Source organism: Salvia splendens, chromosome 16, assembly GCF_004379255.2.
Source record: "Salvia splendens isolate huo1 chromosome 16, SspV2, whole genome shotgun sequence".
NCBI classification, from domain to species: Eukaryota; Viridiplantae; Streptophyta; class Magnoliopsida; order Lamiales; family Lamiaceae; genus Salvia; species Salvia splendens.
This window is the reverse complement of record NC_056047.1, coordinates 9,392,294-9,417,458: the sequence shown is the minus strand read 5'-3', so window position 1 is coordinate 9,417,458 and position 25,165 is coordinate 9,392,294. Positions and strand designations below refer to the sequence as shown.

Here is a 25,165-nt window from a genome sequence, read left to right as displayed (position 1 = left end):
CTTTAAAATATATTCATCATGACCAACACATACACCAAATATCAATAAAAATCTCTCTCCGTCTCAGTTCAAAAATTTAGCATTGTACAAAATAATTTGAAAATTGAATAAATTCACAAATAATACCATACACTACTATTTGTGATGATAAATCTAAAATTAAAATTAAAGTACTTATATAAATATTAGAAATGTTTATAGTAAAAATAACATTCACATAAACATGTAAAAGTGAGTAGACAATTAAACTATAATTTATAGTATTTTAAATTGTCTTACTTTTAGATTTATCATCACAAATAGTAGTGTTTGGTATTATTTGTGAATTTATTCAATTGTTAAATTATTGTGTATAATGATAAATTTTTGAACTGAGACGGAGAGAGAATTTATACTATAAATTATAGTTCAAAATTGTCTATTGTACTATAATAATATACTAAGATTATCAAATTGATAATTTTGTAGGAGTATTCATTTAAATATTTAAAATTAGATTACTATCACAATTAGAAATACTGGAATAAAATTTCTCAACCGTAGTAGGTAGTATTCTAACTATAGTACAAATTTACAATAAAAAAATGAACAACAATAAGTAGAATAGAAATTACAATGAAAATAATAAAACAAATCGAACTATAAGTTGAGTCGAGGAAAACCCTCTTTCCGGCCTGCAGGGCAAATTACTTCCAGCTATTTGCTCTCGGATTGACATTGTTCCCATAGATAAAAGAACCTCCTCCTAATACGTAGAAACACCTCAAACTGTTAGACACTGATGAACTTGATGAAGCTTCGTGAATCAAGCAATATAATGCTCCTAAAATGCACATGACTAAAATATAGAAAACTTTAGAAAGGAGGAAGAATGCTATTGTTGATGTGTAATCCATCTACAAATCAATGCTTTTATATGTACAAAATAAGAATGCGAGAGGTTATGTAATTAAGTTGCCTTAAACCACAAAATTAAAGCAATGAAGGTTACAAGAAATGAAAAGCCAAATAAATGTCTCTCCATTATCATCCTCCACTACTCAAGCCATTATTCTCATAAGAGATCTCTCCTTTTATTTTATTCTTTCTTAATTTCTTTGCACAATTAGTTGATGTAATTTAACGTACGGGACTTGATATGCATGATTGAATCGAGACATAACATTAGTGATGGATCATAATATTAGATTATTTCAATCACACATTAAATCCAACAATATTTAAATTAAATTACTATTAAATTATTCAAAGCCATAGTTTCATAATAGTATTGTTAAATAGAATTTTTTTACCATGTATCATGTATGTACAATATATGTTTTATGGGGTAGTAATATTTACTATAGTGAAAATGGCTTGTTAAATAGATAAAGTCTTTTCGTTTCTCTAATTATCACACAATAAATACAATTTTTTTATTTTTCAAATTTTATTAAAATTTTTATAATGGTATTCTTGTTATTTTCTCCAAAACTCATTGAAGATGAAGGAAATTGTCTAACGGCTATTGCATAGGAATAAACTCTTAATAAATTCTCATCGCCATATATAACCGTCCAATTATATATATATGATCATGATTGTAATCAATTAACCAATTTAATAATTTTTATATATTGCGTTTACGTCCTTTTCATAAAATAGTTATAAAAAATCCCCAAAACTCTCCTTTTATATATGTATAAAAGGAGAGTTTTGGGGATTTTTTTTTTGTGGAAATAGTTAAACTTGAGCTTAGTTGATTCCAATGAATGCATAACGCAATTAATAACGGGAAAGTGAGGAAATCAAACAAATTTCTTGTACCTTTGTTTTTTAATACCATTGCAGATACGAAGAATGTGGCAAACAAAACTGAAACTAAACCCCACTATCGATAGGCTGAATTTTTTGCAATCTTCATAACTCGTTTCCCTCATTTATATTCCAAATATAAGCATCAAAATTTATTTCCAACACCTTTTTCACTTCCTCCGTCCTTTTGTCCTCCCCCATTTATTCATCATAATAAAAAAAACAAACTTTTTAACTTTTCATTTATTGCAAAAAATTATAACTACTAAAGTGGCATTTACATTTTTTTATTTAATATTAGTATAAAATTGTTCAAATGGCAATTTTGTTATTTTCTCCAAAACTCCCCTTTTACATATGTATAGATTCAAAATTAAAAATTAATAGCCCATTATTTTGAGTAAATAACAATTCTAAGTATATACTCCATAAATTTCCACTTCTTTGAATATAAATAAATCCAACCCTTTTCTGTAAATTTTTGAAAAATAATTTAAAAAATTGGAATGAAATAAACTAAGCTTATATTACAAATATGAGACAGCTAGATAAATTCATAGGATAAAATATAAAATACACCTTAAAAAATGAAAAGAAAAGAGAGGCTTTAGGTTTACATGACTGACGCAAATTCTCCACTTTTCTTCTACAAATTTAACCTTCCTCTCCGATTTCATGCTCTACTTCTCCCTAAGTTTCTCTTCGCAAAATAATATTTTTGACTCCTTGCTCGTGTTTTCATTGTTACGGAAAAGCAGAAAGAGGCGGCTAAAGGAAAATGAGAATATTACAGTAGATGAGAGAGATATTCATAGGAGAAGGATGAAAGTTTATTTAATGTAGTTTCTTTTTTTTCCGTGTCTCAACATTACATGAAATGAAATACTTATAGGAAGATTTCACGTGCTCCACTAAACCAACTACATAGCAGTTAGGAGTATAACAAACTAAAGACCTTCTCATGTATTCCACTACTCACGTCTATGGTGGCTCATGACAGTTGCTTTCATTTGAACACACAATCTCCACTTTGAGATTCAGTTGAGCTCCCACTCTCATCATCCATTCTAACACCGGCACAATAGATCCCCTTTAAAGAATGCCTGATTCTTCGTCGGATCTTTCAGATCATCGGAGTATGTTTTCTGTCCGGCCCCGATGTATCATGCTGAAGATCGAGCATTGAGCTTTTGAAGCCCAAGTCGTCGTTCCTCGTGTTCCTCTTCTTAGTTTGTGTGTCTCTCACTCTCTGAGAAATGTAGTAGCCACGAATTTATAGAAGATCTTTAGCTTTTGCTATTCTTCTAAATGAATTCATAGAGTCACGAGTGTCGTTATCTTTAATGATATTTTCATTTGTAACTGCCATTAATCATCGAAAAGTTTAAAATCTCAGTTATTAAGCATTAAAGCTAATTAAATGTTTGCATCGCAAAAAAAAAACTTTTTATATCTAATTTTTACATTAATTTCATTTTGAGGTTATTTGACATGAATATTATAGGGTAGTTTGATAATAATTACTCCGGAGTATGATTTATGATTATGAAGTCTTTATTTCATTTTATTTTATTATAATATTCATAATGGCAGTTTTGTAAATAGCGATGCACGATGAAATATTTTTTTATCATACGATTTTAAATTGTTAATTGATTAACACAAGATCAAGTTTTGATTCCGAAAATAAATTGGTAGTATTGCAAGTTTTAAAATTGGACGATAGCTTTTCAAACCTCAAAACGGTTTTAAAATTGTATTTTGAAGTATAAAAACGCCGACGCAGAATAATATTGTCACAAAATTGTGTGTAATCTTTTTTGTATTTTGTATCCATTTAAATCAGTACTATACTTTATCATAGTCGAGCTTCATTACATTGCAATATAGTGACCCTAATACGCTAAAAACTCAAACCTTGAAACCTAAATCCTAAACCCTTTACGTTAAAATATAATCATTATGACCAACAAATGAGCTAAATATAAATAAAATCCTCCCTCCGTCCTAGTTCAATTTTACTTTGTTAATCACTTTAAAATAAACTTTAATAATAGAAAAAAAATAAAAAGAATATCATAACTTCATGTTAAACAATATGAAGAGATTTGGAAAATATGGAGGGAATGAAAAACGTGATGAAAAAAAATATGTGAGTGGATAAATTACCAAATGTCATATATTTATAGTCCTAAAAATAGAAGATAACTCCTCAAAACTTTTTCACTTTCTTCACCTATTATTAAAAATTTTAAAACCTTTTAATTTCCCAAAAATTAAAAACTAAGCGATACGTAAATGTTATCAAATTTTGGAAAATGAATGATAATAATTTCCGCCATTGTATTTGTATGAAATGAGTAACGAATAAATGTATAATAAATTTTGGAAAATGAAATGGAAGGCCATTGAAGCAATAATCTCAGAATTTACTTTACAACCTTTCGGTTAATCCGCATACTCATACAACAAAAGGTCGTTATTCCTCATACTTATAAACACCAATCAATGGCAATATTAAATGTCCGTAAATATCGTTATGGATTTTATATAATTGTATAAAATACTTCAACACCAATGTAGAGACTTTAATATCATGGGGATATTGAAACCTCAATCAAAATTCAGTAAAAACCAAAACTTTTCATTTTGTCCACTAATGATTAGAATTAAATAAAACTTTTTAATTTCCTCAATATTGAAACCCCACAAATTGGCAATTTTAAATTTTATATCAATACGTTATTAACTACGGTTAAATTTTATTGGATTGTATTTTATATTTTATTATTAATCAAAGTAATGAAATATGAAAAGACGCTAAAAATGAGAAAGAAAATTAAATGATTGAATTAAATAAATTTATATTATATTATTAATTTTCTCACAAGCTTCATGCTTCATGTTGCGCAAGCAATAGACTTGGAAAGTAATGCATCATTATTAGCAGGTTTTCAAATACCATGCTTCAATTTAATTGTTTTATGAAATTCAAGTTTTTTTCAATAGCCAATGAAATTCTAATATGCCTAAGAAAAATTGCATATAAGAAAAATTGTAACTTCATAATGTTGCTCTTGAAAGCAAGTATAAAAGCAGTAATGTAGTTCTTGAAAGCAAGAATGAAAGCAAGAGAGGTAAACCAGTCTGTCAATATCTTGAATTGTTTATAATTTCATGCATACTGAGTAATCGGTGATGCAATAATTCTACGAGTTAAGTAAGGTAAAACTGAATAGCCGCAAATCTCCAACTAAATTATGTCTTCCCATATGATAATATCTATTTTTTCAAACCAACAGGTTGTGGATTCATATCTTGGTGCAGAACTGTTACTTTTGAAGCTTTCTCAAGGCAAAAGTATACCTGCAAAAATAAGTGAAGATTTTACAAAATAGTTGCCCACATATATTTTTTAATTGTTTGCAATAATATAATGAATAGAATAAAATACAGTAATAAAAAGGAAAGATAAGAAACTAAAATAAGATAAGCATCAAAAGTAAAATAACATAATTAAAAACACAAATTAGATTAAATAGCTGGGAGAGAAAGATAATACTCCACATGATTTGACGGACAGAAGCATCTTTACTGAAATAGTATTTTTTTGATTAATAGAATTGGTATTTATAGAAGATTTGAGAGTAACTCAATGGTATAGTATTATTTATTGTAAATTAAATTAATAATAAATACCATTTATATCTTGTGACCTTTCAAATTATTTAAGTGGAAGTGAAGAGACAAAACACATTTTCTCAAAACACTACTAATACATTATTTAGCCATGAAAAGAGATGATTAAAACCCCACATATAAAGAGCAAAAAATTGACTCTGTGCTCGGTAAAGAGCACTTTTTATAATGTGTGGATTCCTGCAAGCATATGAGCCTAGCATTATAATTACGAAAGCAATTCAATAGTATTAAAACCAAATAATTACTATAGAGAAGCAAAATCCTTACCTGTCATTATTGTAGAAGAAACGGACCATAAAGATTTGGAGAGTCTCTCTTCCAAAATCTTATCAATTTCCTCAATAAATTTGAAGTAATTATTCAATTTATATTTCAAAGCCTTTTCACTTCCACTTCCCTCAATTTGCATAAAAATAAATAAAATCTTTTCATTAAGATATTTTAAAACATTATTGATTTTAGATGGTAAACAAAATAACTATGAATTATACAACTAAAACATACCATATATTTAAAATACTTAATAACAAATTATAAAAAATTGTAGAGCTCTGATTCACAATACATGAATGGGGATATTTGAAACAACATTTTGATTAAGCTCTAAGAAGAAAAATGAATCTAATTCACATCACCTATAACAAAAGATTCCAATTATAATAGTTACAACATTAATTTAATGCTCAAATATAAATAACATAATAATAAAAAATAATACTCATATTAGAATTAGTTGTATAATGTAAACAAATAGGTTTTAAATTAATATTAGACAAATTCAGATACACTTATGACTATTGTGTTACATACAACACACTTAATAACAACAAATTTAAAAAATAGGCATGCAAATAAATAATAGAAAATAACTAAACGATTTAGATAATATTAAAGTAACAAAATTAAATATGAAGAATTGGGAATATAAACAAACATTATTATTATATAATAAAATTTATGATGTAGAAAACGAACTTCATATTAAACTAACATTGATAGAGAGTCAAGAGAGTACCTAAAATTTGATCAAATCTCTGCAAAATGTTCAACAAAGAATGTAATGAGAAAAAGATAGAAATGTGTGGATTATAAGCTATCAAATGCTATATATTTATAGTAGAAATTAGAAGTTAATTTCTTTCAAAACCTTTCACTTCCTCCACTTATAATTAAAATAAAAGGAATTAACTTCCTACAATCAAAACCTATAAATATGAAGAATAAAACGTTAAAAAAACTGAATAATTAATTTCATTGATTGGTGGGGTCAAGACTTTATAGGGGACACGTTATTTCTTATATTATGATGAGAAAGTTTTTATTCTTAAATGACTAGATTGTAGTATTTAAATTATATATTTAAGCTTAAATGATAATTCCATAAATACCCCCCAAACTCCCCCTTTATATATGTATAGATTAACACGATCAAAATGCACGAGTTGGGTTGTTATTGAATTATATAATGATCGAAATTGTTAAAATTAAACCTAAATGTGATTTGTTAAGGAAATTCTCAATTCGAACGTGAATCTGACGTGTTACATTCAAACTTAAATACAACATGCACACAACACGAATGCATTAGTGAAACACCCTATTTGTGTAGACACAACATGAGAACAACATACTACTCCATATAACAACGACACAAACTCAACATCACACAACAAACATACTGTTTTGGAAAAAAACGCAAAATAGTCATATGTTTAAGATACAAAAATGTAACATTATCATATGCTTAAGACAAAAAATAGCCTTTAATATATAATGTTTAAGTGTTTGATTAATACTCCCTCCCTCCGCTATTTATAGCCTCATTTGGACTCGACACGAGTATAAAAAAATTACTGTATTTGATTTTATGAAATAAAATAGATAAAAAAGTTAATAAAATATGGACCCCGCATGTATATATCAGTATTATAAAATAAGTATAATGATTTATAGAGTATTAGGATTACTTACCAAAACAAAAAATAAGTGCATAAGAATTTTAATCGCGGACATACCAAAAATGAGACATTATTTCGTGGACTGGGAGAGTAATATTTAATTTAGTAATCGAGTCAAAATTGCTATCGACACTGTCATTTTAGGAAAAGAGTGAACTACCCTAATAGTCTCTGATCTTGTCGAAAAATGCATCAATGGTCCTTAAAAGTTTTTATAGTTTTTTTGGTACAATAAGACTAAAGTAACCTTAGGCACCAAAAATGTAAACTTTTAATGTTTGAGGGCATTTTAGACTTTAAATACTAGTATACTATTTTTGTATTTTTAATTACTCCTTAAAATACTAGTATACTATTTTTATATTTTTATTTACTTAAAATATTTATTTTCATTATGAGTATAAAAATAAATACAACCTTAAAATAGTTCAATTATACTTTATTTATTTTTAAAATTAAATATTATTCATTATAAAACTCAAGTCTATATGAAAAAAAATCTAATAGTAACTTTTTTTAATAAAAATATTAAAGTGAGTTACAGAAAATTCTTTTTGCATGGAGAAAAAAAATATTATAGTGAACTATAGTAAATTTTTTACTTAAAAAATGTTACTTAAATATTTAAATGCTATACTTAGTGAAAAATAAATATTTTAATTACGTTAATTAAAATATAGTATAATGAGAAAATATTTTTAAAGTACAATAATTAAAATTTAAGTGAATTATATCTACAGTAAATTAAAGTGAATTCTAGCAAACATTTTTAATAAAAATATTAAAGTAAACTAAAGTAACTTTTTTATAATCAAACTCAATATATACGTTATTCAAGTAATTTTAAAAAAATTTAAGTGAATTATAATTCAAAAAGAAAACGTTTTATGTTGTAAAAATGTAAAATCAACTAGTATCAAAAAGGTAAAAAAAATTTGTCCGAAAATGTGCTTTAATATATGTCCAATAAAATTTGCAAGAATGAAGAGGTATCAAAAATGTGATTTCCAAAAACAAAAAAAAATGTCTTCCATGACATTTAGGGGATTTTTAAATGTAGAGGGGTATAAAAGACTGACGAGTATCAAAAATGTGATTTTTAGGGACTAAAAAGACTATAAAATTTTTTATGGATCATTGATGCATTTTTTGACAAGATAAACTATTAGGTAGTTGACTCTTAGGTAAAATAGTCTAATTCATAATGTTAATGACTCAAAAGCTATCAAACTTATTCTTTTAGACATAAATTATTAAATACTTACTCCAGAAGAAGGAAAAGAATCCAAATACCGTTGATACTGGTTCAAAAGCAGACACAAGCCCAGAAACTAAAGCCCAAATTAACTTCCAGAAATGACCCTTACAAAATGGATAACCCCAGTTTTAAATTCCTAAATTGACCCTTCTCTATTCAGATCCATCAGCAGAATCCTCTTTCGATTTCAACTACAAACCCATTGCATAAACCCTAAATCCCAAACTCTTCTTTTACTACTTTTTTAAATTTATTCCTGAGCTCTCATTTTGGTTACCAATAACAAAATTCCAGATTGCATGAAATTATAGATACAGTTTCCATACATAATTCTGTATCCATACGTCATGGCGCCGATCGCGTTTCTGGCGAAGTCGCGGCCTTACCTCCACCGCCAGAATCTCAAATTCATATCCACATTTGTTCACCTCCAGGTGGAGCCGCAGCTGGAGGATTCGCCGGCCTCGATTCCGCCGCCGCTCCCGCCGAATCCTGCTGCCGGCAGTCCTCGCTACAGTGAGAACTGGCGGAATCCTTCCGCAGCGATGGGGGGAGACGGTGCGCTCGTCCCAATCGGGTTAGGGATTCTGCAGCAGACGCAGGGGTCGCGGATGCAGATGCTCTCGCAATCGCTTGATGCGGAGAGTCTGATGAATAAGTTCGCGGATTGGATGACGACGCAGCGGTGGGAGGACATGAAGCAGCTCTTTGAGTTCTGGATTAAGTCGCTGGATAAGAGTGGGAAGCCGAACACGCCTGATGTTAATCTGTGTAATCATTATTTGCGTGCAAATGTGATGATTGGGGCATCTGTTGAGGAATTGCTTGATATTTTGGCGCGGATGGATGATTTTGCCGTCGTGCCTAATGCTGCTTCATATAATCTTGTGCTTAAAGCAATGCAGAGGAATGGTGAAACGCTCGCTGCTGTGAAATTGATTGAAAGGTTGGATATTTATCTGAAAATTAAGGGTGAACAATTGTTATGCTGCTTCTGTTATGATTGTATTAGGTTATATCCTAGAACCTGTATGAAATGTATGTTAGTCTGTTGGTAAATTCAGGGAGGGAGAAATTATTTATAGGGCAACTGCTATGATATCTAGAGGTTCTTGCAGGATATCCATGAAATGTATGTTACTAACGATGGAAAGCTATTTCCTCTTGTAGTAATACACCATGTAACGGTTCTGTTTGTACTTGTTCGTAAGCTTCTTTAATTCTTCAGTTTTGGTGCTTTATGGTTTTGTATTTGTCTATCGTATTATGTGGTGGTAAATTTATCTACAAGCATGGACGTTGTATACTGTTTTCTTAATTTCTCAGATTTGGCCATGGCTGAGGCTATAGGTAGTGGGAAGGAATAAAGGGGTGTGTGAATTGACAAACATCATTGGACCGTAATTGGGTCTTTTCTGTTTGAGGGTTCTGGGGCACAAAATTCAATCTAATATTTGATGGATAACTCTTTATCTTGTTGACATCAGGATGCTGGAGATTGGAAAAATACACAAGGAATCTTTGCCCGATGGCGAATCATTTGACTTAGTTATTGAGATTCTACTCTCAAAAAATAAAATTGATTCTGCCCTGAAGTATGTAGATCTAACATTAAAATCTGGCTATATGTTATCTATGAAAGCATTTGTGGACTGTGTGCAACGTTGTGTTAGTAACCAGAGGCTGGATACATTGGTCTCAATTATTGAGAGATGCAAGGTGCACACTTTTGCTGGCTATTTGACCTTTGATATGATGTAGAGTTCTTTCATGTACTTGGATTACTGACTCTTGTCTTATGGATGGCATCAGAAAATGGATCAAAACAAATCCTTATGTCCTCCTTGGCGTGTATGCAATTCTATTGCTAATGTCGCAATGCAATCAGATAACAGTGAGCTAACTTATTATGCTCTCGAGTTCATGGCTAAATGGATTGCACGAGGGGAGGTTGCGAGGCCTCCTGTTTATCTTTCTGTAGAAGAAGGATTAGTTGTGACAGCCCTAGGCACAGCTGGTAGAACTTTCAATTCTAGACTCCTGGATGGGGCATGGGCTATCCTTAAGCGCTCACTACGCCAAAATAGCCTTCCCAATCCTGAATCATACCTTGCGAAAATATATGGACTTGCTAATTTGGGAAACCTGCCCAAGGCTTTTGGTACTCTTCGTGAGTTTGAGGCAGCTTATGGAAATGCAGACCGTGAAGATACTGAGGATCTGTTCTCTCCTTTCCATTCTCTAGAGCCTCTAGTTAGGGCATGCTGTAAGGATGGTTTTACGAGTCTAGATTCAGTAAGTTTTTTTTATCCAATTTCTTTCCAATTGATCTTATGATGTGTGAAATTTGATGAAATTCCTATACATCAAACTGACACTTCCTTTGATAATTTGATTTAATAGTAGATTGTATTTATCTTTACATGATACTAACGTACATGTAAGTTCCTTATGTGTTGGCTTGTTGAAGTGTATAGTGCTGCAGTTGCAATTTCGTGTGGTTGATTTGTATTTTTGAAGTGCTTTCTCAGGTTTATTTTCAGCTGGAGAATTTAAGCAAAGCCGACCCTCCATACAAGTCTATTGCTGCTCTCAATTGTGTTATTCTTGGCTGTGCAAATATATGGGATGTTGATCGTGCCTACCAGACATTTAGTGCCATTGATGAATCTTTTGGACTTAGCCCAGATGTTCATTCATACAATGTCCTGATTTGTGCTTTTGGGAAGCTTGGCAAGGTAACTCACTGGCATAGACCTTTCTTTCTTTCCCTTTATGTAGGTAACTAGGTATGCAGGTTTACAATATCAGTATCTGTCTATGAAATATGCAATTACTAATAACTATTCCCAGTAAATATATCCCGAATCTCATGGTTTTCTTGCTCAAACCTATGAAGTTTTAGTGTCCACATACCCATATCAAATTGCTTCTGGATCCCGGTCCTTCTATCTACTTGATAAAAATCATGTACACATAAGTCGCCGACGTGTAGTCTTCTTGAAGGTGCAGAGGTGTGATGTTCAATGGAACTGCTTAATTAGTTACTCACAGAAGAGCTTCCTGATATATTGATGGTTTTTGAGTGATTGTCTTTCAGTGCAGCAAACGGGCTAGTCTTTCTTTTTGCTACTTCTGCCACATAATAAAGACTGTTTTCTGTGGCAGAGAGATGAAGCTGTAAAAGTATTTGAGCACTTTGTTGGAAAAGGTCTGAAACCAAACGCTACCACATATTCACTGCTTATTGATGCTCATCTTGTTAAGCGGGATCCTAAAGCTGCTCTCTCTGTGGTGGATGAAATGGTATATATTAATGTGTCCCCTTATTAAATTTTAATATGTTTGACACTTTCCTTTGTCACTTTTCGGACTCGTGCAGTCTGGCTAAACCTGAAATTTGACTTCTTGAGCAGGTCATTGCAGGGTATAAACCATCCAAGGATATACTACAAAAGGTCCGAAGGCGTTGTTTCCGGGAGCTGGATTATGAATCTGACGACAAGGTGGAAGCCCTTGCAAAACAGCTCAAAATTAGAATGAGTACGGCGAATGATATTCGCAGAAATATGCTCTACAATCTCCAATACAGAGAGAACGCACAACCGTAAGTTTTCTAGTACCAATAACACAAGTAAAAAATTGAGGTCAAGTTATTGTTTCAAGAATCACACTTAACACATAATATCATGTGGAATCTATGTAGTGCTTATGTTTTTCAATTTGTCGAATCTTAACTCTTGCTATTACTCATGTCTGAGCAGGATAAATGGACAACAAATGTAGCTTTTTTCATGCTATTACTTATGTCTCTTGACCCCCAAATCTACAAAAGAGCTTCGGAGGGTCCGTTGTTGATTCGAAACATCTTGATGATGGGGCTCAACGCTTATCAGGAATAAATATAAAAAGTTCGGCTGTAGCTTTACATTTTTGGTCACGTCTACTACATGCCCTTTGCTTCGATTTCATTAGGTTCTTGCCTACCTGTATTCTGGTTCTAGATTTACAGGAGATATGATTTGTTACTATTGATTTTGAGTTGGGAGATGGTACAGCTTCCACAACATTTACCCTAGGTGGATATGGCCTTGGTCTTATTGGAGCTGGTTGTATTTATTAAAAATGTTTTAATTATCAGTTTTTAGCTTCAGAACCTGAGATGTTTCACCTTATAATTTAGGAAAATGCTAGCAAATTTTGGGGAATTTATTTGGATGCAGGTGCCTGAATGCTTTCCTATTTTCTCTCTTTTTGGCATTTTTGATTTGATGGAATAGCTCGCTTTTGTTAATGAATGCGAATACAGCAAAACACACCTGTCTGTTGATGCAGGAAGGTGTAATATAAAGTATTGTTATATAAATATATGCATTGTGTGTTAAAATCCCAAAAATTACTGTGGAATAGACTGAAAGATGATCAAACATTATTATGACCGATCAATAAACAGAAGTCATTATGTTCCTGAATGCAAAGCAAACAAAAGGAGACAAAATGGTTTGTAGCTTAATTTGATATAAAGAAGTGAAATTATGCTCATTCTAAAAAATAAACGTATAAAAGTACTCATTATTTGTGTCTGCAGAACTATCCTGGGAAAAATTCTTTTATACGAGTATAATTTGTGTTTGCAAAACGATCCTGCTAATGTTATTGAGAAAAACTCCACGGAACAATACAAACAAAAAAAAACGACATGAAGCATAAATTTCTTAGGAATTAAAAAGAAGCCATGTTTGCCATTACACAGAAAACTCATGACAAAAAACATCGTACACAATTCAGACGAGAGCGATGATGACACCATCGTTGTCTTCGTCTGCTAACAACGTACAATACCGAAAAACTAATGGGGTGTGAGAAAAACAGTGGGCAGAGACTAATCCCAAAAATCTCATCTTTGTTTTTGTTTCTTGATGACATTAACTTGGGACTGAAAACTATCTCAAGCTGCCAACAGCCTTGCTCTGTGCGGAAGCCCCTTTCAATGACAACAGCATCCTCGAACCGACATCTACCTGCGTTGCTTGGATACTGTTGCCCCGCTACTCCTGCAAAAAAAACCAAACACATTAGTCGTTAGAGTCTGAAACAACGTTGGTGCAGAACAACTTCAGTTTTTCCACCTCTGCCTTTTCTTCCTTTGCCTCCTCGCCCTTGGAGCTCTCCTCTCCTGCACACACAAAGGAAAACGTTGTCTCATTAGAAGTCGAGAGCATGAGCTTAAAAACCTCAGAATGACTCGGTTATGTTTACCTCCATCTTCAGGCAAATCAGAGGTCCAGAGAGTGAGGTTGTCTCGCAACAGCTGCATAATCAAGGTGCTGTCTTTGTAAGACTCTTCGCTCAATGTATCCAACTCCGAGATGGCCTCATCAAAAGCTTGCTTCGCCAAATGGCAGGCCCTGCCCGTCATCATCAAACAACCATGTACCTTTTCCTTGTCAGGATCTAAAATGTTCGATAAAAAAAAAAGTGAAGGACAGTGCAACGCTAGTACCTCTCAGGGGAATTCATAATCTCGTAGAAGAACACCGAGAAGTTCAAAGCTAGACCAAGGCGGATCGGGTGGGTTGAGGGGAGCTCAGTACTTGCTGTGGCTGATGCTGCCTACATTAACACAGAAAAATTAATTAATAGGAAGATATGACTGGAAACACCAGGATGTCCTACAATGTGATATAAGCATGTTTTATGGGTGAGCCTATTTAATCAAACAAGTGCAAAGTTCACATCATAAACTACGTAGCTAATAACACTAAATTAAACTACCAACAACATCACTCATTAATCTAATATGAAGCAGATTCTTCAGCTTCAACAATATTTGCAACTCTCATTTCAACTTCATGATCATTTTATCATGTTAAATCTCCGTTTTATCATTTCAAATGATTCAACAGATAAATAAAAAAAACTTGCCTCATAGCCCTTAAGTGACTGCTCAGCTGTCTCTTTTCGTTCCTCATCTGTCTTAAACTCAGCAAGGTAACGGTAGTAGTCACCTTTCCTGCATCCGAAAGAACCAAAAAAACTCCATTACACCAGAATGAAAGGACAACTATGCATTATCTTCTCATTCAAACAAACTTTTTTCAGACATTCATATTTTTTGTATATAACCAACAACAGATCTTGATTAGTCTTACATCTTGTAGTAGAAAACTGTAGCTTCACCAGAGCCAGAAGAGGGGATGAGATGCTTGTCGATGACTGAGAGAATGTCTTGGCAGATTTTGGTAAGCTCGTCCTCCACCTTCTGGCGATAGCCCTTGATCAGCTTCACGTTGTTCTCGTTCCCCTTGGACTCCTCCTTCTGCTCGATCGAGGACATGATCCTCCATGAAGCTCTACGGGCGCCAATCACGTTCTTGTAACCAACCGAAAGGAGGTTTCTCTCGTCCACCGACAGCTCAACATCTAGTTTCGCCACTTGCTTCATACATTCAACCATTTCTGAGAAATGTGGATCACAAAAAACATCATTCTCACCATGTTTAAATCCCATCATTCTGATCTCAAAGCTCATTGTAATGATGCAATGAAGGTTAATGGAAAAATCAAAACAGAGAGATGTTATTTTAACGTATTTCTAATAGAAATGAAAAAACATATTCACGAAATTTAACATACGCATTGTGCGCAATTATAATCTACGAATAAATCCAACACACCTTCTAAAAACTACATATCGATGCGTTGACAAATTACGAATTCCAAACATACACATTACGAAATATATAATGATCTACAAAGCAGCTAATTATCGTTTAGATAAACATTATAATTAATAAACACATAGATATATATGCATAAACACTCAAACACAGAAATAAACATGAAAAATAAAAACTTGAAAAGGATGATACCATCATAACGCTCGGCTTGTTCTGAAAGCTTAGCCATGTAAACATGAGTCTCTCTCTCCTTCTCCGTCGACATTTTCTACTCTCTCTTTTCTTCAAAAGAAAAAAATCAAATTTTGTCGAAAATTAGAAAAAGGTGAGTTGTTGTGTTGGTGAAAATTTATCGGAGCTTGAATGAATGAGGGAGATGGTTATTATGTAGGAGAGAGAGGGGAGGCACCATGAAATCTAAGCCGTTGAATTCATGGGAGTTGAGCCGCAATTTATGGAATTTGAAGAACTCGCCATTACACACGTGTGTCAAGTTGTTCAATCTCTTCCTTTGCTCATTGCTACACGTGATTATGTAATAATGCTTTCCATTATTGGGTATGTTTGGTATAAATAACATAGAAATAGTTAAATGTCCCGTTTATTAAAGTAGAATAAAGTTTAATGTTAATTGAGAAACGAACAAAAATTTCAAATTTAAAGTGAAAAAAGTCCCCATATAAAAAATTGATATTGCGTTCCCATATCCCTTCAACAAATCGGAGCAATGCTTCGACCTACAAAATTCACCAGACCTTCCCTAGCCCTCCTCCACTTCCACTTCCACTTCCAGTCCTTAACCGCCGCCGCCGCCGCTGCTGTTGCGCCGCCAAACCCTCGAACCCAGATCGACGAAGCCCACCTCCTTCGAGTCTGCACAATCCTCTACCAACAGCAAAATTCTCCCGACGCAAAGCTGCACTCCAATCTCAACAAAACCCAATTCCATCTAACCCACGAATTCTTTCTTCAAGTCTGCAACAAGTTCCCCTATTCATGGCGGCCCGTCTACAAATTCCACCAATTCTCCGCCTCCCACCCGCACTTCGCCCACACCGCCACCACCTTCAACAAGATCCTCGACGTCGTCGGAAAATCAAGAAACCTCGATCTCTTCTGGCCCCTCTGCAGAGAAGCAGGCGAGCGCCGCCTCGTCAATGTCAAGACCTACATAATCGCGCTGCGCACGTTAGCCGCCGCGAGGGAGTTGAAGAAATGCGTCGAGTTCTTCCATTTGATGAATGGTTTTGGGTATGAGTATAAAGTCGAGATCTTTAACGCCGTGGTTGAGGTTTTGTGTAGGAACAAGCTTGCTGATGAGGCGAAGCATGTTGTGGTGAAGTTGAGGGATTGGATTAGGCCGGATTCGGATACCTATAGGTGGTTGATTCATGGGTTTTGTGACGTGGGAGATTTGGTCGAGGCTTCGAAGCTGTGGAATTCGATGGCGGAGGAGGATGGTTTGGAGCCCTGTGTTGAAGTGGTGGAGTTGATGTTGGAGGGTTTGTTCAAGAGCAATAGGTTTGGTGAAGCATTGAAGCTTTTTCAATTGATGAGGGTGAGGAGGGTGGAGAGTTTGGGGCTGTCGACGTATCGCCTTGTGATAGAGTGGCTGTGTAGGAAGGGGAAAATGGGGGAGAGTTATGTGGTTTTTGAGGAGATGAAGACGAGGGGGATTGAGCCGGACAATGAGATACTAGGATGGATAGTGTATGGGCTTATGAGTAGGGGGAGAGTGAGGGAGGCTTATGGAGTGTATCAAAGAGTGGAGAATGGGGATTTGTGTGTGTACCATGGGATGATCAAGGGGCTGTTGAAGTTGAAGAAGGCGGGGGAGGCGACAGAGGTGTTTAGGGAGATGGTGAGGCGGGGGTGTGAGCCCACAATGCACACATACGTGATGCTGCTGCAGGGGCATTTGGGGAGGCGGGGGCGGAGAGGGGAGGATCCATTGGTGAACTTTGATACAATTTTCGTTGGGGGGTTAATCAAAGCGGGGAAATCGTTGGAGGCGACTAAGTATGTGGAGAGAGCGATAAATAGAGGTGTTGAGGTGCGAAGGTTTGATTACAACAAGTTCTTGCATTACTTCTCTAATGAGGAAGGTGCGGCGATGTTTGAGGCTATGGCTGTGAAGTTGAGGGAAGTTGGCTTGTTTGATTTGGCCGATATATTAGCTAGGTATGGGGAGAAGATGGCCACGAGAGATCGAAGAAGAAACAGAGCAAATCAGTCTGTTGAAGAAGACCTTTCACTTGCATCATATCCTCCTCTGTAATATTAATGGTACAGAAAGGTGTCAGTTTGTGAAGAATGGTTTTTGGCAGAGGAGTAGGCGCTGGTCGGTGCCGTTATCGATGTCGACAACCCTTGCTTCCCAGTGAAGGCGAGCAGCAACAGTTCTTGCTTTCTCTATCACACCGATCTTGTCGGAAATGACAACCCACCCCTGCCAAGATTATCACCAGATTTAAGCAAAAAAAAACATTTGAATATGAATATTTGAGGCATATAAATCTCTTAAACATTACCTCAGGCCGGAGAATTCGATCCATGTCAAAGATCAGATCGGTGATGCTGCACTTGTCTGAAACCAGGTGGGATAGCAGACCCTTTGCATGAAGCATGTCGTATGTCCGAGGATATGTAGGGAAAGGCTCACACCTTCGTCACAAGTAGTAGTATTATTTCGTCATCGCTACATTTTAAAGAGATGCTATTATGGTTTTGGATGATAGAAGCATTAGATCTTACCAGTTATGTACAACACCTGCAAAGCCTAGATCAAGAATGAAAGGGAGGGTGCTGCTTTCACCCATAGGCACAACATTCATCACCCACACTGAGTGCCCGCCTTCCAGTAGGGCAGCGTTCAAGCCTGCGTAGTTCGCGTTCATGTCCATCACGTTCCGGACCATGTTGTGAGGAGGGTCCGGGTCTTCGTCACTGGGCCTCTTGGGGTGGTCTGAGAAGATCAAGGGAGATAGCAATGGCCAGTAGTTTCTCAGTGAGGATCTCCAGAACTCCAGATCTTGAGAGAATTCTTGAGGATGAATTCCTGTAAAGCCAAATTAAATAATGTATTGATTCTGATGCGATTTACCAACTATGTGGCATTACATACCATGGATTTGAAACTCCAGAGAAGCAGAAGATCTGTTCTGAATTGGTGTCCAGTGTTTGCTGGTGGTTCCACTTATGCATTTCACAAGTGGTTTGTAGTATGAAAGGCCATCCTCTCTCTTACATAGAGGGAAAAGATCCTTGCTAATAATTGTGAATCAAAATCACAGCTAATCAAGTACTATTTGATTTCATTTGGGAGAGTGAAACAAGGATGAGAGAGAATGGGGGTAGTCATTGCATAAGAGAGGAGAGATTACCTGGAAGCATAGCAATGAGAATCTGTAGTTTTCTGCCAGATGAAAGTCCCGTCTTGCTCAGACAAGAGATTCCAACAAAGCTTTTTGATGAATTTTTCAAAAGGACTTGAAGCACTTCCCCTTTTGGAGCCCGGAGAACTTCTGCGTCCTCTGCTCCTAGGCGAGGTCAAAACAAGGTAGCCTCCAGGCTTAAGTACTCTGTCAACTTCAATAAGAAACATGCCATCTGATGACAGACAAACTTATCATGAGTCCAAAGAACGTATCTACTCAAAATCCGTTTTTCATGCTTCAAGGAGAATGAGGGAGCGAGTGTGTGTCATTGTGTATCCATTGTCTATTTACAGTTTTTAAACTAGATATGATGTAATAAAGGTGTCATTTTGTTGGGAGAACTGTCAACTGCAAGCTGCGAAAAGGTCTGTAACTAATAACTACTTCTAAATATAGCAGAAGTAATTTCCATTCTTTTCTTTTTTTAGAATTAAAGCACAAATATACATCTGATATCCTTTTCACCTGTCACAACTCCAAACAGTCTCCAATCGTTTCACAGTGCTAAACATAGCCTTTGATTTTTTTGTTAGATTATAACTTTGCATATCACAATATCTTAGAACAAACATTGATATAGTACCTTTGTCATCCCAGAAAATGCCACACTGGGCACAGTGAACCATATCATATGATAAAGAAGGATAAGGTAGCTGTCTCGAGATGAAGTTGCCAATAATTGCTGGGAGACCTCTCTCGAGAGCTAGCTGAACTTGGCTTCCTGTTGATTCATATGCTGCCATACAAACAGCCATCAATTTAAGTGAAAGCAGATGCGCACCAAAGCTACCAAACCCACAGCCAATATCTAAAACATTGCGGACCTGTAATTGATCAGACCAAAAAAAAAGAAAGACAGACTTCAAACACCACAATATGAAGTTATAAAATGCACTAGCTAACTGCAGAACGAATTTGACAACCTATAGATTCAGCTGAAAACTACATGCTACAATAAAACTGTTTATTGCAAGGGAAATCTTACACCAGCTTGATGAAATTCATTGTCACTCCCCAGCCCTATCATCTTGGCAATCTGGTTAGAATAATCTCTGACATCATCAGCAGTCCTTCCATCATTTGAATGAAAAGCAATTTGATTCTCTTCTAGCAACATAAGTCTGATAGAAGTTGCAAAAACATGAGCAAGTTATGATAAAAAAATATCACACTAAATATGTCATTTGAAATCAAGAATACTTTTTCATCTTGCTTCCAGATGAAAGGAACTGATCCTTGCTCAGCTTCACATTTCCGCTCCATATAACATCCCTACCGCCAGGCCAGGTCAAGGGGATCTTATAATCCTTAGGCGAACGAGTCAGACAACGCTGCTTGTTTCTCAATACTTCGCAATGACGATCAAACTCCTCGCCATATTTGAAACCAGCTAGCAAGTTGGCAGATACGTTGTAGCAAGGAACACCATTCTCCATTTCCTTCCCACACAGACTGTAATCATTTACATGGTTAGCTCCCAAATTTCTCAACTCCAAATAATCATTCTCTGCTTGCGCTCTCAACCTTCTATAACTTGAATAAATGTTAGGTCTCGCTGAGGCACTAGCAGAATCAAATTTACCAGACAAATAAGATCTGGAAAGGGCAATAAATCCAAAGACGCTGATTATACACAACAGTAACCAGTTAATCTGCGGTCTCTGGCTCATAGCAAATGGTAGGTTACTGTGCGAAGAAGTTCTCATCTCCAATTGCTGCCCTGTCTTCAACATAAAATCACAGAACTTATTTATGCTCTAATTTTCCATTCAATCATCTACCGAATCATGAAATCCAGCAATTTCTTCAAGGATCTGCTGAAAACAACCAAAATTCCAGATCATGATAAATCAACCAGCTCAAATTAACACTAATACATCGACTGGTGCAACAATACCAATTGAACCAACAAACCTTCAACTTAAATGAATACTAACGAATCAGAATTCATATCGATTACTCTGCCGATGAACAAAGCATACATATCAAACTTTAACTTGCACAGCTTCACCAAAAACAAAAAAAAAGGAAGAGCGAGAATTAACTACTACAACACAAACATAGAGTAGTTGGCATGATGGCATCCATGAAAGAATATGGATCAAATTTGAGAGTATAAAAAACAGTCAAGGAAAATACAAGCATACTCAACCGCACAGATCAGATCCGAAACGCACCAAATTGCACATTATTAGACGAGGAAAATCATAATGGAAAATTTACCGGCACATGAATGAAGCAGTGTGAAAGAGGTATGGGTGCAAACAGTGGAGGTTGAGCAGCAGAGTAATTCACCACTGGATTCAAGAGAGAGAAATTCTGAGCAGCCTTTTAATGTATCTTTCGCGAGTGTGAGTGTGTGTGCGCTGACAGAGAGAGAGAGTAGTGGGAGCGGGAATCAAGAGTTAAAGATAGAATATTTGTTCCCGGAAGGAGAAAGATAGCATTCGTTTTTGTCATGACATATAGTACTAGTAGTTTTTCTCAAAGGTAGCACCCCTCACCCATTCATTATGTTTTAACTTAAATTAAGTACTACGAGAAATTCTAGTTTAATTTCTTCAATTTTTCCCACATTTTCTTTATTTTTTCGACTTAGAAATATCGCGACACTTCATAAATTGACAGATCTCTGACATGATGTTTGGCTGATAAATAGTGTGACCCTCAACTAATTAACTGCTTCAAGCCTTCAACAGTAGGATAATAGTCTAATGTAAAATGGGCTGGAAACTTGGGATCCCATGTGTTTCCATCTCTCATTAACTACGGTTGGATTTTCAAATACTCACGTTTATAAATTAATCTTGTTACAAGAAAGATGGGCACTACGGATTACAGAGTGCAGCTTTGATGGTATTAACTAGAATCTCTTCATTTAAAGATCGACCTGAAAGAAAGAAAAAAAACATTTTCATCTGCACTGCATCCCTCTCTAAAATGGCTTGATTTGGGAAAACGCATACCTATAAAAACAATTTTGTTCACCCTGTCATCGTCATTTCTCCAGTTGCGAGTTGGAACAATCTCGTATACTTCCCTCACAGCCTGCAAATGTAACAGTGGACAGTTTGCATTCTTATATGTCGATCATAAGTAATTTTATCATCAAAACACTGCATACTTCACCTGTAGGGTATGCAGCTGATCTGAATTTGCAATATTCAAAACCCCTTTGCATCGATAAACGTCCATTCCGTATTTTTTGTCCCAAAGGAGCTCCTCAATCCACACCCTGGCCTGGAAAATGAGTGCATGAAAGTTTGTGAAGTGATGGAAAAGAGAGCCGAGATCCATGGATATATCAGACCGCATGATTATTCACCACCAGAATGCACACAAAATATGTGGTTTTTATGACATTAGTGAAAAATGATGTTTACAAGAGAATCACCAGATGTTACAGTTGTTATGATATTAAGTTAAATAAATACTACTACTATCAAATTTAATACTCCCTCCGTCCCATAAAAATATGGGCGGATGAGATGGCACGGGAATTAAGACAAAATTGGTAAAGTAAGAGAGAGGTAGAGAATGGTATGGTAAAGTAAGAGAGAGGAGGAGAATGGTAGTTAAAGTAGAGTTAGTGGATAGTGAAACCTACACTATTAAATTGATATTTACTTTCAAAAAATGGAATGCATATATTTTTGTGGGACGGACGAAAATGGTAAGTGCACATATTTTTATGGGACGGAGGGAGTATGTACCTTCTCTAGATGTAGTTCCTTAGGCTCAGAAATGCACAATGTTCTAACACCACTGTCGTGAAGATCACTGGTAGATAGATTTCGATTTTCTCTCAATAGTGCTTCCAAATGAATGGCATGCTGAAATGAAAAGTGAAAATATATTGTTTATTTTTCCTTAATCACAAACAAGAATGCCACGACACACAATCAAAAGTGGAGATGATTTTGACAAAGAAACTTACTGTGGTATCATATGCTCGGCGGTCCAGTATCATGGACAAGTCAACTTGGCAGCGAACAGAACGGATAATAGTAGCAAGGGAATTAATGTTATGAATGTCCTTTTCAAGATCTTCAAGGGCTACTCCGGAATCATCAGAAGACACTAGATCAACCTTATTAAGAATCACAACATCCTATAGAAAAAGAACAAAACAAGCACGGGATTAGATTTGACCTGACATTGCTAGAATTACTGGATGAAGCAGCAAATAGGTTCAATATAAGATGGACCTATGAAGTGGAGAACAATCACAATCAAATGAAACAATTACCGCAAATGCTATTTGATTGTAAGCTTCGGGAAATGATGATGAATCATGATTTGATTTGAGCTGGTAACGGAGGTTTTTAGCATCTACAACCTTAAAAGAAACAATATTCATTGGAGGGGGGTGGAAAATATTTTTAGTTATGAGAAGACTAAAATCAGTGACAACGAGAAGGGAACTCACAGTGATAATAGAATCGAGTCTGACATCTGACTCCAACTGATCATCCAACCACAGCACAGATGCCAGAGGTGCAGGGTTAGCCAGCCCTGTAGTCTCAAGTAGTATATGGTCAAGCCTGTGTGTAACAGAAACTTCAATCAAATAATCCAGTCATATTTCATCATATACAGTAAGTATTCATTCAAATTCATGGATAGAATTACACAAGTTCCCACTTGGAAGCATCAATGCATAATTCTAAAAAAACTTATAGAAGGTTACATGATTCACATGCTGATCTAGCCTGCTGTAGCGAAACATTTATTTACCTATCAAGATACTTGCAAGGTGAGCTATTTATCCCTGCTATTCAAACTACAATCAAACTTTGCCGATACAAAAAAAATGCTTTAAACTGTCAATCATGTGGGGTCTAACAATAAAATCAACATCTTAAAATATAAGATTGGTGATTTGTTAGGGATTTTAATCTAAACATGCTGCATTTAGATCTAACCTTTCTTTCCTCTCGATGAGTTGCTCTAGTGCCTGAACCAAGCTGTGCTTCACAGTACAACATATGCATCCATTCGCAAGTTCAACCCACTCCTCCACTAAAGCTCCACCTTCACCTTCATTAATCATTGCTCTCTCCACGCCTATCTCTTCCCCAAACTCATTCAATATTACAGCTATTTTCTTCCCATGTTGTCCATTCAATATAGAACTCACCAACTACACAGGAACAAAAAAAGACTTCATTTGCTAGTTCTTCACAGGAAAAAAATATCAACGACTGCATTTTACATAATCACTGAATTTGAAAAATAATACTCCCTCCGTCCCAAGATATTAGACTCGTATACCACTTTGGCGTGTCCCAACATACTTGAGCCATTTCTATTTATGGTAAAAATCTACTTTATTACCAACCTCACTTACACCACTAAACAACACCTCCTAAATTCTTGTGCCAAAAGAAATGAGTCTAATATCTTGGGACGGAGGGAGTACTAATATGTGCACCGTTTTTTTTGTACAATCATGCACTGGCAACTCAACTGGCCTCCAACTAAAAATCGGGTTTATGCAAGTTACTACTTTAGATACTGAGTTGTGGCAATATTTACATAATCGGCTTTTCAATTTTAAAATTTCGAGTTAACGAAACTTATTACGCTTCGTTTCAGCTCAGACTTCGCCAAATTCTCTGAAAATTCACACATTTATCTAAAAATCACATACAACAAAATGCACTAACTCCGGAAAATTTGGCTAAAACAAGCCAATCAGTATACAGAATCAAACTGAAGCTACGAATTTATTATAATCGTTTTTCTTACCGTCGATTTCCCTGCACCGAGATATCCTGTGATGACGGTGACGCCAACTGGTTGAGCTTCTGGAAGATCTGGCCGTAGATTATCACGCTGCTCGACGAGTGAAGGCAGCGGAGTCTTATCTTCAACGACGTCGTCGATTGCGATGGCCATCGGCGGTTCTTCGTCGTCGTAGGGTTCCATTTTCGTTTCGGTCGGGTCTCTCCTGTGAGGTTTTTCAGCTGAAAGTGTTTGTTATAAGAACAAACAGAAACGGAAGAGGTAAATGAAGAGGTAAAAGTACCTAATTATCATATTTATCTTGTTTTCATAAAAATTTAATAGAAGAGATATTTGAGAAGATATTATATCTTCTTTAAGTTTGAAAATGTATTTTTATCTCTTCTTGATATAAAAGGTAAAAAATTGATTAATTTTGTTTGCCTTTCAATTTACCTTCTTCTCTTATAGTTTATTTTAATTTTTAAGAAGATATACCTATCTTTTTAAAAGAGTAAATAAAAAATATACCTACTCAATTTACATTTTTTCCCTTAAAGATGCTCTAAGTAGGATACTAGGATTCCTTTCAAAAAGATGAAGTAATAA

The 25,165-nt window shown here is 35.1% G+C and overlaps 4 protein-coding genes and 1 long non-coding RNA gene across 13 annotated transcripts; 2 read left to right on the top strand and 3 right to left on the bottom strand.

Annotated features, from left to right (window-relative positions):
* Positions 1 to 4,917: 4,917 nt before the first annotated feature.
* LOC121771034 lies at positions 4,918 to 6,810 on the bottom strand. Its single transcript, XR_006043911.1, has 2 exons — positions 5,764 to 6,810; positions 4,918 to 5,160 (listed from the first exon to the last, which is right to left on the bottom strand). It is a non-coding gene; the product is annotated as an uncharacterized LOC121771034 (long non-coding RNA).
* A 2,036-nt stretch (positions 6,811 to 8,846) lies between these two features.
* LOC121771427 (pentatricopeptide repeat-containing protein At1g26460, mitochondrial-like) lies at positions 8,847 to 12,920 on the top strand. Its single transcript, XM_042168207.1, has 7 exons — positions 8,847 to 9,658; positions 10,200 to 10,431; positions 10,525 to 11,007; positions 11,244 to 11,450; positions 11,881 to 12,018; positions 12,129 to 12,319; positions 12,477 to 12,920. Exons 1-7 carry the CDS (start codon positions 9,060 to 9,062, stop codon positions 12,496 to 12,498), a joined length of 1,872 nt encoding a protein of 623 aa, XP_042024141.1. The 5' UTR covers positions 8,847 to 9,059; the 3' UTR covers positions 12,499 to 12,920.
* A 562-nt stretch (positions 12,921 to 13,482) lies between these two features.
* LOC121771430 (14-3-3-like protein GF14 iota) lies at positions 13,483 to 15,942 on the bottom strand. Its single transcript, XM_042168209.1, has 8 exons — positions 15,802 to 15,942; positions 15,585 to 15,674; positions 14,865 to 15,171; positions 14,638 to 14,725; positions 14,216 to 14,325; positions 13,972 to 14,120; positions 13,842 to 13,888; positions 13,483 to 13,766 (listed from the first exon to the last, which is right to left on the bottom strand). The coding sequence occupies exons 2-8, from the start codon at positions 15,655 to 15,657 to the stop codon at positions 13,761 to 13,763; spliced, it is 780 nt and encodes a 259-aa protein (XP_042024143.1). The 5' UTR covers positions 15,658 to 15,674; positions 15,802 to 15,942; the 3' UTR covers positions 13,483 to 13,760.
* A 166-nt stretch (positions 15,943 to 16,108) lies between these two features.
* Positions 16,109 to 17,670, top strand: LOC121771428 (putative pentatricopeptide repeat-containing protein At1g26500). The gene has a single exon (XM_042168208.1). It carries the CDS (start codon positions 16,120 to 16,122, stop codon positions 17,668 to 17,670), a length of 1,551 nt encoding a protein of 516 aa, XP_042024142.1. The 5' UTR covers positions 16,109 to 16,119.
* Positions 17,628 to 24,819, bottom strand: LOC121771425 (probable methyltransferase PMT5). 9 transcript variants are annotated; one of them, XR_006044039.1, is made up of 11 exons: positions 24,581 to 24,819; positions 23,755 to 23,972; positions 23,259 to 23,373; positions 23,079 to 23,168; positions 22,767 to 22,940; positions 22,543 to 22,662; positions 21,959 to 22,069; positions 21,796 to 21,877; positions 21,622 to 21,719; positions 21,053 to 21,126; positions 20,395 to 20,643 (listed from the first exon to the last, which is right to left on the bottom strand). XR_006044039.1 is itself a non-coding variant. In XM_042168204.1 (10 exons), exons 1-9 carry the CDS (start codon positions 24,758 to 24,760, stop codon positions 21,658 to 21,660), a joined length of 1,152 nt encoding a protein of 383 aa, XP_042024138.1. In that variant the 5' UTR covers positions 24,761 to 24,819; the 3' UTR covers positions 20,395 to 21,195; positions 21,622 to 21,657. The 9 variants fall into 9 exon arrangements, 8 of the variants coding, with proteins under 8 accessions (XP_042024136.1, XP_042024137.1, XP_042024135.1 ...); XM_042168204.1 differs by having other exon boundaries at positions 20,395 to 21,195; XM_042168206.1 differs by lacking the exon at positions 21,053 to 21,126 and having other exon boundaries at positions 20,395 to 20,646.
* Positions 24,820 to 25,165: the final 346 nt, after the last annotated feature.

Excerpts from the sequence above, each read along its gene's own strand:
- LOC121771425 (XM_042168199.1), bottom strand. The coding sequence starts at position 20,562 with ATGTTGAAGACAGGGCAGCAATTGGAGATGAGAACTTCTTCGCACAGT. Across the intron at positions 19,654-19,814 it reads ATGAATTTCATCAAGCTGGT|GTCCGCAATGTTTTAGATAT; the intron begins GTAAGATTTCCC and ends GATCAATTACAG. Across the intron at positions 18,451-18,516 it reads TCTGGAGTTTCAAATCCATG|GAATTCATCCTCAAGAATTC; the intron begins GTATGTAATGCC and ends TTGGCTTTACAG.
- LOC121771427 (XM_042168207.1), top strand. The coding sequence starts at position 9,060 with ATGGCGCCGATCGCGTTTCTGGCGAAGTCGCGGCCTTACCTCCACCGC. Across the intron at positions 10,432-10,524 it reads CAATTATTGAGAGATGCAAG|AAAATGGATCAAAACAAATC; the intron begins GTGCACACTTTT and ends GGATGGCATCAG. Across the intron at positions 12,019-12,128 it reads TCTCTGTGGTGGATGAAATG|GTCATTGCAGGGTATAAACC; the intron begins GTATATATTAAT and ends CTTCTTGAGCAG.
- LOC121771428 (XM_042168208.1), top strand. The coding sequence starts at position 16,120 with ATGCTTCGACCTACAAAATTCACCAGACCTTCCCTAGCCCTCCTCCAC.
- LOC121771430 (XM_042168209.1), bottom strand. The coding sequence starts at position 15,657 with ATGTCGACGGAGAAGGAGAGAGAGACTCATGTTTACATGGCTAAGCTT. Across the intron at positions 14,121-14,215 it reads ATTATGAATTCCCCTGAGAG|GGCCTGCCATTTGGCGAAGC; the intron begins GTACTAGCGTTG and ends GATGACGGGCAG. Across the intron at positions 13,889-13,971 it reads TGATTTGCCTGAAGATGGAG|GAGAGGAGAGCTCCAAGGGC; the intron begins GTAAACATAACC and ends TTGTGTGTGCAG.